Raw genomic sequence first — 12,653 nt, 5'->3', positions numbered from 1 at the left:
GCAGTCTGCAACGTACTTGCCGTGTGTGTGTGATGCACGGTTCGCGGTTATATCCACTGATAGGGCGGGCCAAGTAATATAAAATAACATTCATATCAATTGCGGGTGGATGAGAGATAAATCATTGTGTTTGTTTGATAAAGACATTTTGCGAGTCCTGTAGGCGATTAATTCCGATTAGTTGCCGTTTACCCACACACTTTCAAAACAATTCCTCATGTGTACTCAGGAGGGAGCCAAAGCTCATTAAATATGCAAAACTGTTATCCAATCATAGCAGTGGGCGTTCTTCAGTGCGACACGCCCATAAAAACTGAGCATTCCAGGAGAGAGCCTCCAAACCAGGGCAGAAAATAGCCTATTACTTATTCATTAAGATGTTTCTGAATGTAAAAACCACGCGAACATCATAAGTTGACCTCAGACAACAGTATTCATTTTTTAAAAAGACACTTTTAAATGTCAAGGATATATACTTTTACATATAATTTGATGCGTTCAAATGAATGGTTCTTTTCTCCCACGTTTCATTTTAATGCTTTTCATGTTAATGAGTTTTTAAATTAACACCTTAAATAGTCGGTAGAGGTGTGGCGTTAAATGTGTTAGTGAACATGATTTTTTTTTTTAACTGTTAGCATTCCCATATTCATCTGTGGGACTGCAGAGGTTCAGAATGAGTCATTTTTGCAGTTTAGTTTCAGTAAATGCTCTTTTTGGACTTGGGAGGACTTGAGTTCTGAAAGTAACTCCCAGAGCATGAGAGTTTGTGAGTGTACAAGTTGGTATTAGTATTAGTATTAGTATTAGTATTAGTATTAGTATTAGTATTAGTAAAAATAGAAGTACGTGCAAAATGTCATAGTTAACTGCACTAGTCATATTCCCATGAGATGGTAAATAACAACTAACACAATTTATTTTTTATTTTTTACTTAGTTTTTAGTAAATACATACAGTATAAATACAAAGAGTAGCAAAATATATTTTCGTCCTATTTTCAGAGAAATAATACATTATTTCAGAATTTAACTTGTGTTTACATTTTTTTTTAAAAGTAATTGTTCCTGCCAAAATAAATTACAGATGCATGATGTATTTTCTTTTACATATATTTATCATATTTCTTTTCTTAACAGCATATATGCTAATTTTGGACTAGGGAGGAAGTTTTGAGTTCTGAAACATTTACAATACATTTCATAATGACCTCTTGTATATTAGTGATGCAAGACATCAGTCGAGTTGATAAGTAAATATCAGATTGGATTACTATATTGTGGTATGTATCACTATATTACTATGATGCTAAATTACTTGTTTCGCTGATGTAATTTATTTGATATGTCATTTATACAATACAATACAATTTTATTAAAGGTTCAGTAAGAGATTTCTGAGGAATATGTCGAACATTTTATTAAACATTTTGTGAATATATGCTAGATGTCTGTTATGTGTGTGTGCTGAAAAAACTGTACATAGTCCTGGCAGTCGTGGAGCCCTGGAGGGCAAAACCGCCATTGAACGGCAGCATAAGCCTGTCAAATTTCCATCTTTAAACAAAAATATGTGAACAAGATGCAAGTTTTGGGCACTTATGATCCATATACAGCTCCTGCTGCAGTATTTCAGTCGCTAAAAACATCGGGACGTTTTGCTTAATGTGAAAAACACTATAGGGTGAGTTGCTGAGAAACCTTGTGTTGCATTAATATTCTGTGTTCATCTGCTTTCCTGTATGTATGCATCATCAATGAGGTGTATATTAAATTTGGTATTTTAGTATCACTGTCTTACTGCATTAATACTGACTACAAACCTGGTAAAAATGACTAGCGGGCAATGGAGGATAGCCTAGTTTTGCCCTCCAGGTGTTGCTATAAGGGTGTGACGTCATATGAAAACTATGAATATGAGAAAAAACTAAGTGGATCGGACCGATTTACAGAGCAGCAAAACACTCTTTTAGCCAATCAGCAATAGGGGGCATGTCCACTCATGATAGGGGAGGAGAAAAAGTAAGTGGGATATTTGTAGAAAGACTGTAGAAAGAGGGATATCAGAGATATTGCCAAAAAGGACTATAATTGGAAGAAGAAGGGTGGCAGACGGCAGAAAAACTGGCCGAGGAAAGGCTGCTCTCGCTGGGGTTAATGAGCGCTGAGCACCGCTGATCCACTGGAGCTCACAACTCCACAAACACAAGATTATTTTTTTAAATAGGCGCTTTCTTTATAAATAAACCACAGATTTGAGCTTTAAACTACAGAGCCCCACACGTGACATGCAGTAAAAAACTAGTAGGCTAAATCGTGCGCACGATTTACTATTTAGTTCCCTCAATTTATAAAGCGTGCGCATGTTTTACTAATTTGTTCCCTCGATTTGCTAAATCATGCGCATGATTTATAAATAGAGGGAACGAATTAGTAACTTGTGTGCACGCTTAACTTTTTTTTTCCTGCATGTCATGTGCGGGGCTCTGTATTAAACAACTACATTCTCGCCTGAAAAAGTCTTAAAACTACATTTTGTGACACAATAACATTAGTATTTTTTTAATTATGTGGGGTTTCAGCGAGCAGGCTCCTGATTGGTTAACGCGGTGCGAATTGACGCCAAAGTAAAAAAAAATTAACTCGGGCGTCAGACGCGAATTCGCTTCAAACGCTTGAATGCACAAAGAGCACCACTCTCACGTAACGCGCAAGACGCTCAATTTGCGTCATTCTCGCGAACTGGACATGCAAATGAGGCGGAATTGTGTCCATCGCGCCACGCGCAACACGCAGGACCTCCAGACGCGCGTCAATTGACTTAACATTGAAATCACTCGCTCGATTCGTGTTTGGTGTGAACGCAGCATTAGAAGATTCCTGTGTTAAATAGCGTGTTCATTATTTTGGGGGCGGAGCAATGAAGGGAGGGGTGTGTTTGTTTGAGTGTTCATTTCAAATATCAACAGTGTTTCTCAGAAATCGCTTACTGCACTTTTAATCCCCGAGACATTTTATGTATTAATTTAAACATGAATATTTAACATATCAAGTGTATACTGTCCTTGTGAGCTCCTGAAATACAAAAACAAAACAATAAGTACATTGCTCTATTATAATATAATGTTGTGAATTCTTTATTATTCTTTATTATTGCTGGCACAATGCCATAGACCATTATTTTAGGCTTACATATACATATCATATGATGTTTTATTTTCTTGATTTCATTGTATAACCAGTCATTTATGCAGTTTCCATTTGATTTATCCTTTAATCATTTTTTTTATTAATGATATTATTCATTGGTCATTTTATATTTTTGTATATTTTGTATCACTATATTTCCTTTGCATTGTGTTAACGATTGTGTGGTTTGAAGGGATGTTGGTCTTCATGAGTAAGAGATACAGTAAGAGAATCTCTATTTCAAGGTTATTAAAGTCACAGGATGATGTTGTGAAGCATTAATTTCCCATTGCTTTTCCTTTGGTATAACTACAATTGTTGGATTTGTACTGGTCAGAGCATTGACATATAAATATGACTAAGATTATTCAATAAACTGTTCTTTTTATTATCATCACTTCCGTTACATAAATATACTTTCATCTGGTGCCTTTATTCAGATATGTACAACATTTGACATGATGGATGGCATGCCGCATTTTCTTCTCTTGTTTCTGAGCTTTAACCAAGACGCTAAGAATGTTTAATAAACTAATTTTTTCATCTCCTGCCTCATGCATTAGCCGTCTGACTGTTGAAGAGACTTTAGCAATCACAAAAATGTTTGTTTGATATTCAAAGAAAACTGTTAAGCAAGAATAAATAAAGGAAAAATGCAGTTAAGAAGGTTGCTCAAAAATGTCCAATAATTTAAATGCATTTCTGTCAGAATATTGTTCTTTGGGAACCTATTTTTTGGGATTAACAGATTATTATTATTATTATTATTATTACAGGTTATTGTGTAGTTATCTGTTCCTTCAATGACTCAGCATTATTTCACAGCAATGCAAGCAACCGTGTGTATTTCACAATACCTTCAACCACCACTAGAGAGAAGCATTTACTTGTGGAAGTCCTTCTGTTGATGTCTTTCTCCAGTTTGTAAGATCTGCCTTTAGGGCACCTGGTGACTGAAATTTCAGTGGCCTATGCAGATGAATATACAGTGGCCAATGAAAAGCCTTTCCTTTTTAAGATGGCAAAAGTGAAAATATGCAGATTTCTCATCTCACTACAGTTTTTTTTATTCACTTTGGTACTATTTTCACAAGTAAGGTGTACATTTTCTAAACTCTTGGTACAAAATCCAAACTGATCACACTTGCACATATCTTCAGACCACATAATCATCGTTTCAAACACAAGATTATTGTCATATGTAAGATTATTGTCATATGTAATGAGAACATTTGGTTTAGTCACCGAAACACAACAGTGTGATCTTCTTTCAGTTTAAACAATCAGTTCATCCAACAGCAAACAATGCAATAAACATGTTTGAGATCTCCCTCATTGCTGAATTATCTACAGTAACAGCAGTAATGCCTCATTAGAAAACACACTTACATTACCTGACTTATGCCGTTGAATCCATGATGTTTGTAACAGTATTCAGTGTGTTATCTGATGAAGATACGACAGCCTTGAGGTTCTGGGCTAGAGTTTGCTGCCAATAAATGTCCTCACTGTACCATATATGACTGAATCTACTGTAGTTGAGCTTTATAAGGGTGAGTTACACTAATGTGTCTCTACCATGGTCATCTGTTTACAGTATCACTTGGCATATACTGTAATGTAAAATGCTGTATTTGATACCATCTGTCTCCCTTCTTCTTCTGATGCATTTCTGATCAGTCTGAAGTTACACCATCATTGAATATTTCCTTTCCCTTATACTCTATTCTGCTCTATGTTCACTCACATATACACACTCACACCCACATTTCTGGTTCACTATCTTTCTGCATTTTTACATTTTTATATTTTCCAAAAAAACAAACACACATTCGGTATTTATAAGCTTGTTTCCTCATGGCCATGGGGACCAAAAACTGTCCCCGCAAAGGATATTAGGATATTGCCATCTTTATAATGTAGAGTTTACCAGGCCACACACACACATTTTTGAACATAGTAGTTATAACGTAAAAGTAATTCATTACATATGGTTATCCATATTGGAAATTGCAAACAAAGTAGAAAATATGTACATAGAATCAATAGCTATAGAAATATATTGGTGTACCAAATGATTGATTGATTTAAGATCAGTGGATTAAATAACAGACAGATGTATGAAACTGAACGAGAAGAGATGCAAATCAAAAGTGTGATAGTAAGAGCTTCATGAAAGGCAATTACTGTGAATGAAACATTTATACAGAGAAATGTTATGGTGTTATATGTGTATTGTACTAACACAATATGCTGAAATGTTTGAAAAAAGTGCACTTTTGATGATCTGTTGTGACCATGAGTTTTGAAAATGCACACCTTTCTTGTGAAAATAGTACCAAAGCGAATAAAAAAAACGAATACAAAAGGCACACATTAACGGCTCTCTGTGGCCTGGATCCCCTGTTAGATCTGTGCAATGAGGAATTGTGTTTCCTCTGCAAGGCGTTTTGTCCTCATTGCCCTCTTGGCTGTACTCTCTCTCTCTCTCTCTCTCTCTCTCTCTCTCTCTCTCTCTCTCTCTCTCTCTCTCTCTCTCTCTCTCTCTCTCTCTCTCTCTCTCTCTCTCTCTCTCTCTCTCTCTCTCTCTCTCTCTCTCTCTCTCTCTCTTTCAATGCTCTCTCCCTCAAATTGCATTGCTAATCCATTTCCCCCCTCCACTTCTGAGAACCCATCCCAGCCCGGACAGGAAGGTAATCGATTCATTCTGTCAGTAAAAAGCCCTGCGTCAGAGTCTCGTCCTCCTGCTATAAAAAGCCCTGCCAGTGCGTCTGCGTCCTCACAGCCTCTCTCCTCCACAACATCAGCAGCAGCAGCTCTGCGGAAACATCTCTCCTCTCTTCAACAACCATGAGCTCAATGAGTTACAACCCTTACATCCCGGCGGCGCAGCGGAGGCGCGTGGTGGCGCGCGGCGCGACGCCGTTCGGCGGAGGAAGCGTCCGCTCTCGATCCGTCTACTCGTCTTATTCGTCCCCGTCCCGTGCATCGGTTCTCTCCTCCTCTTCTGCAGGTCTGCAGCGCTCCTCTGCATCGGCTGAGCTGGACCTGAGCCAAGCCTCTCAGCTGAGCTCGGAGTTCAAAGTGGTGCGGACGCAGGAGCGAGCCCAGCTCCAGGGCCTCAACGACCGCTTCGCCAGCTTCATCGAGCGGGTGCATGGCCTGGAGCTCCAGAACCGCTCCCTGGAGGCAGAGCTGCTCCTGCTGCGGCAGAGGCACCATGAGCCGTCCCGTCTCAGGGGTCTGTATGAGCAAGAGGCGAGGGAGCTCCGCGCGGCCGTAGATGAGGCGCGGAGGGAACGCCAAGCGGCTCAAGAACGCCGGGACCGACTGGAAGAAGCACTCAAGGCCTTGCAGAACCGCTACGAAGAGGAAGTCCTGAGCCGCGAGGAAAGCGAAGGCCGGTTGGCGGATGCCCGGAAAGGGGCGGATGATGCAGCGTTATCCAGGTCTGAGCTGGAAAAACGAGCCGATACTCTCTTAGACGAGCTGGCCTTCCTCAAGAGGCTCCATGAGAGCGAGATCGCCGAGCTCCAGGCCCAGGTCCAGTACAGCGCCCAGGTGTCAGTGGAGATGGAGGTGACCAAACCGGATCTCTCCGTGGCTCTCCGGGACATCCGCGGTCAGTACGAGCGCCTGGCTCAGCAGAACATCCAGGCCGCGGAGGAGTGGTTCCGCGGGAAGGTCAGCACCATGACGGAAGACACGGCCAAACACACGGAGAACATCCGCTCCGCTAAAGACGAGGCTGGGGAATACCGGCGCCTGCTCAAATCCCGGGACCTGGAGATCGAAGCGTGCCAGGGCTTGAACCAAGCTCTGGAGAGGCAGCTGCAAGAGGTGGAGGAGAAACAGAGCGCCGAGATCGCAGAGCTACAGGTCAGATGCTCAATTTAAACCCTCTGGGGTTCTTCGGGTCAAAAATGACCCGTTTTATAATAAAAAAAAAATTGTAGCTTCATCGGAATGGTCTTTATTGGTACTTGGTATATGAACAGCCAAAAAAATTGGCGACAGGATTTGAAAAGTCTAAGTGGTCTTAAAAAAATAGTCACATTCAGGACCTTCGGGTCAAAAATGACCCCCATAGGAAATGAATGGGAAATTGGCAAAAATATGAAAATACAGAGTTTTTTTGTGCATCTACAAATCAGCCAGGATGCAGAAAAAAAGGATTCAGCAGTGAAGATCTCTAAAACATCAAGAGTGCAAAACAGACAAAAAAACTCTCTCACACACACACAATTAGCTTTTGGAATGGCACGCGTTAATTTGTGTGTGCGTGTGTTTTTGTGTGTGTGTGTGAGTTTTTTTGTCTGTTTTGCACTCTTGATGTTTTAGAGATTCACCCCTTCACTCTTGAGTCCTTTTTTTCTGCATCCTGGCTGATTTGTAGATTGTATGCACAAAAAAAAACGTAATTTCCCATTCATTTCCTATGGGGGTCATTTTTGACCCGAAGGTCCTGAGTGTGACTATTTTTTTTTTACAACCATTTAGACTTTTCAAATCCTGTCCCCATTTTTTTGTGTGTTCATATACCAAGTACCAATAAAGTCACCAAGTTTCAGACCATTCCGATGAAGCTACGATTTTTAACATTTTTTTAATAAAACGCAAGATCCACTATAGTGGTAAAAATGTGCTATTGCGTGATAAAAATGCTCAATGTGTCCACCGGATGACACCGATCTCATTTAAAAAAAAATCGCTTTCATGAGGCCTAGGCTTGACTCTAAAATGAAATACAGCTTTAATAAAAAATAAATATATATATACATTTTTTATTATATTCAATGGGAAAAAATGGGTGATAATTATTGCATAAATATTAATTATAAATCATAAAATTATCTCAAAACACCAAAAAAGAAAAGAAAAAATATTATTGAACAAAAATATATTTCATTGATTTTACTCAAATCTTTTTTATCTTAATCCCGCCCTCTGGGGCATTTTTGAGTGTGGCCCATAAATGCAGAACCCCAGAGGGTTAAAGTGACTTACATTGCATTGCTTGTAACCCATGATCCTGGTTTTGCTAGTGCTGTGCTCTACTGTTTGAGCTTCATCCTTCAATAATGCTGTATATACACTGTTGTACACACAAATCCAAACCTGTGTCTTTAACTGTTGTCTGGGCAGGATAACATCGGTGACTTGGAGAATGAGCTAAGGACCATGAAGAGCGAAATGGGCCGTTACCTTAAAGAATATCAGGACCTTCTCAATGTGAAAATGGCCTTGGACATTGAGATCGCTGCTTACAGGTTAGTAACACCAACAGCTTTCTAGAAGAACAGTTATGCTTTATTGCATTTGATATGGATAACCTATATATCAAAGGCCTTAAAACCTCTTAACTGTCCCTTTTTGAGAATACATGTGAAAATGCACTATCCAAACTTAAAGGGCTGTAATTCAAGAATGCTTTGGATTATATAGACCAACGTTTGGTCTTGTTTTAAAGCAGACACTCGGCAGATTCAAAGTACGAAAAAGTTAAATCTACTGTAAATGAAAAATACTGTACTGTATTTCATATAAAATATATATTTTACAAAAACTGTTTTACTCTAAAATTACTCTAAAATCAAAGCCATATGTCTAACAAAGTTGTGTTCCAAATTTGAAGTTGATATCACAAAAATTAAAGTCCCCATGAGATTTTGTTTAGGGTGCTGTACCAAGAATAGCCACCGGGTGTCATTCAAATTCCATTGATTTTTTTTTAAATGCATTTTCCTGTAAATTTCTGTCACTTCCATCACAAAACAGTCACCAAATATGGAACCTTGAGACTCAGACCTTTCCGACGATATGTGTTTTGTCAAGATTAGAAAAGATTTTGATTATAAAGTAGTTAAAATAAATGTTGTAATATGAAACATGACGCCGCCCACTAGGGGGAGGAGCCCACTAGAATAATTTAGAGTACCGTTTCCATGGTAACACAATGTCAGATTTCAAAACGGTTTTCACAGGATGAATTTTGAGTTTGTAAGCTTTCGAATGATACCTAACTTATGATAATTACTTAAAGGGTTAGTTCACCCAAAAATGTAAATTGTGTGATTAATGACTGAGCCTCATGTGGTTGGACACCCGTCAGACCTCCGTTCATCTTCAGACACAAATGAAGATATTTTAGTGTAAATCTGATGCTCTGAAAGGCCTCCATTGGCTCAACTTTACACTCTCAAGACCCTTAAAAGACACTAAAGACTAAAGTTACAAAGTCCATCTCACTACAGCGGCTCTACAATAACTTTATGAAGACGAGAATAGTTTCTGTGCGCAAAAAAACCCCTAAATAACGACTTATATAGTGATGACGATTTCAAAACACGGAATCATGAAGCTTCAAAGCGTTGTGAATCAGTGAGTCGATGCAGCGGTTCAGAGCATTATGAATCAGTGAGTCGATTCAGCGGTTTGGAGTGTTATGAATCAGTGAGTCGATTCCGCGGTTTGGAGTGTTATGAATCAGTGAGTCGATTCAGAGCGTTATGAATCAGTGAGTCGATTCAGCGGTTTGGAGCGTTATGAATCAGTGAGTCGATTCAGAGCGTTATGAATCAGTGAGTCGATTCAGAGCGTTATGAATCAGTGAGTCGATTCAGCGGTTTGAATCGCCAAATGTCAGCAGTTTGGCGGTTTGACACACGATCCGAATCATGAATCGACTCACTGATTCATAACGCTTCGAAGCTTCATGATGCCTTGTTTTGAAATCGTCATCACTATATAAGTCGTTATTTAGGGTTTTTTACTTTTTTTCTTACGGGTGTCGAACGACATGAGGGTAAGTAATTAATGACAGAATTTTCATTTTTGGGTGAACTAACTCTTTAAATGTATGGTACGAAAAAAAGGCAATAAAAAAAAGAGCACCAGGCGTCCTTTACATCCTTAAATATAAAGTCCATTTGCATTCCAACAGGAAACTTCTGGAAGGAGAAGAAACCCGCTTCAGCGTGGGCGGCATTGGTGGGATGTCCAGTGTGTTTTCTCCCTCCATCGCTGCCACGCCATCTTTCGGCCGCCCCGTGTTCTCAGTGCAGGCCAGTCTGACCTCTGGGGCTCCTTATCTACTGGGAACCAGACTCATGAGCTACTGCGCCACTCCAGAGGAGATTATAGAAGCCAGTCAGGGGCAGGAGGCCAAGGCCAGTCTGGAGAAAGAAGAGGAGGAAGAGGAGGAGGAGGAGGAGGAGGAGAAGGAGAAGGAGGAAGAGGAGGAGGAGGAAGAGGAAGAGGAGGAGGAGGAAGAAGAGGAGAAGGAGGAAGAGGAAAAAGAAGAGGGTGAGGATAATTTGTTTTTTATAGATATGTAGATATTTTAATTTCATTAAAGCTACACTGTGTAACTTTTTTAGTTTATTCTTAGCTAAAAACACTTAGTTCTTTCAGAAATATATGTGCTCATTAATGTATATTTACTTCTTTCAAGTAATAAAGTATTCTGGTAAGTTTATAATATGCCATTGTAAACACATACGGGTGAGGGTTCGAATGCGGGTCGCCATGTTGATCCTCCATCTTGAAAGTACATTAGCCAAAGAGGGACATTCCCGTAAATTCAAGCTTCGCCTTGTGGACGAGGTCGAACTGGAAGCCATGTTAATCTTGGACTAAATCAGCCACCGTAGGAGTTAAAACTAAATCGGAATTGAGAGGAAGAGAAACTAATATTCACTGGATGGTCATAAACCAGTTCACCACTAGATGGGGAAAATATCACACAGTGGAGCTTTAATATAAAAATCTCTACTATTTGTTATGTTTTGACACATTGGTGCATATACAGTAAAATTCTGAATATTATTTTCCCTTTTATATTTTCATATTTATCTTCATTTAGTGAAAAAAAGTTAATTGTTTTATTTATTTTTTGTACATTAACATTTTGAAAGTAAAATGTTTATGTTGGTTAAAATCTATCTATCTATCTATCTATCTATCTATCTATCTATCTATCTATCTATCTATCTATCTATCTATCTATCTATCTATCTATCTATCTATCTATCTATCTATCTATCAATCATCTATCTATCTATCTATCTATCTATCTATCTATCTATCTATCTATCTATCTATCTATCTATCTATCTATCTATCTATCTATCTATCTATCTATCTATCTATCTATCTATCTATCATTTGTTCTATCTATCTATCATTTGTTCTATCTATCTATCTATCTATCTATCTATCTATCTATCTATCTATCTATCTATCTATCTATCTATCTATCTATCTATCTATCTATCTATCTATCTATCTATCTATCTATCTATCTATCTATCATTTGTTCTATCTATCTATCTATCTATCTATCTATCTATCTATCTATCTATCTATCTATCTATCTATCTATCTATCTATCTATCTATCTATCTATCTATCTATCTATCTATCTATCTATCTATCTATCTATCTATCTATCTATCTATCTATCTATCTATCTATCATTTGTTCTATCTATCTATCTATCTATCTATCTATCTATCTATCTATCTATCTATCTATCTATCTATCTATCATTATATCGACAAATGGCAGATTTTGACAAAAGCCTAAATATAATTTTTGTAGTGACGTGTACTCTTTTGTCTCTTTTACAGGTGAAGAGGGAGGAGAGGAAGAAGGTGAGGAAAAGGGAGAACAGGAAGAGGAGGAAGGAAAAGAGGAAGAAGGAGGAGAGGGTGAAGAAGGTGATAAAGAAGAAGGTGAAGGTGAAGAAGAAGAGGAGAAGGATGCTGCTGGAAAAGAAGAGGAGAAAAAGAAAGGAGACGATGAGAAAGAGAGTAAAGCTGAGAAAGGCAAGAAGTAAAGCCCCTGAAGTAAAGCCCTGGTGCCACAGCTGGAGGAGATCAGAGCTGTGTGTGTGTCCTGCTGCTCGAGTTCACACACTCCGTTTGAGACGCAACCGCAATACACGCAAGCAGACAAGAATAATAGATCAGCCCATGCATGAACACACGCCTGACGTGTGTGCGCTTGGCAGGGACGTTGTGTTGGTTTAATTGTCGTTTATTCATTAAAATGCAAACATTCTTTGAGCCTTCAGCATTAATCACACTATCAACTGCCTATGATAACACAAGTGTGCTTAATATACAGAATGCCTTACCAGATCCTCAAAGAAAGGCTCATTGCCTATCAATAAAGTCTTGACAAACCTTGTGCTGTTGTTTTCCACTGTTTGCTGCTAACACATGCATAATTCAGCGAGTGATGTCTAGTGATCTCAGAAGATGGCGGAGTTGCATATTAGCACAGTGCATTGTGGGATACGATATCTCATATTAGCCCTGCTCTCATATCATGCATACTAGAAATACTGCCATCCAGGTACACTAAAGCTGCGATGAAGCCATCAGCTCCAGCGCATTGATTATTTATTCATGACCGCTGTAATCAATATAATGCAAGAAACCTCGAGCTCAGCTAAAGTGA

The 12,653-nt window shown here is 38.8% G+C and overlaps 1 protein-coding gene across 1 annotated transcript; it reads left to right on the top strand.

Moving 5' to 3' along the window:
- The first annotated feature begins 5,940 nt into the window (after positions 1-5,940).
- On the top strand, positions 5,941-12,378 carry neflb (neurofilament light chain b). The gene is made up of 4 exons (XM_079828266.1): positions 5,941-7,067; positions 8,334-8,458; positions 10,132-10,493; positions 11,819-12,378. Exons 1-4 carry the CDS (start codon positions 6,039-6,041, stop codon positions 12,025-12,027), a joined length of 1,725 nt encoding a protein of 574 aa, XP_079684392.1. The 5' UTR covers positions 5,941-6,038; the 3' UTR covers positions 12,028-12,378.
- The last annotated feature ends 275 nt before the right edge of the window (positions 12,379-12,653 follow it).

This window comes from Gobio gobio (assembly GCF_949357685.1).
Source record: "Gobio gobio genome assembly, chromosome: 10".
NCBI classification, from domain to species: Eukaryota; Metazoa; Chordata; class Actinopteri; order Cypriniformes; family Gobionidae; genus Gobio; species Gobio gobio.
This window is presented reverse-complemented; position numbering and strand designations above follow the sequence as displayed.

What these genes read in the sequence shown, in the direction of transcription:
- neflb (XM_079828266.1), top strand. Translation starts at nt 6,039, where the DNA reads ATGAGCTCAATGAGTTACAACCCTTACATCCCGGCGGCGCAGCGGAGG. An exon ending in ATTGAGATCGCTGCTTACAG is followed by an intron (nt 8,459 to 10,131) that starts GTTAGTAACACC and finishes GCATTCCAACAG; the next exon opens with GAAACTTCTGGAAGGAGAAG. An exon ending in GGAAGAGGAAAAAGAAGAGG is followed by an intron (nt 10,494 to 11,818) that starts GTGAGGATAATT and finishes TCTCTTTTACAG; the next exon opens with GTGAAGAGGGAGGAGAGGAA.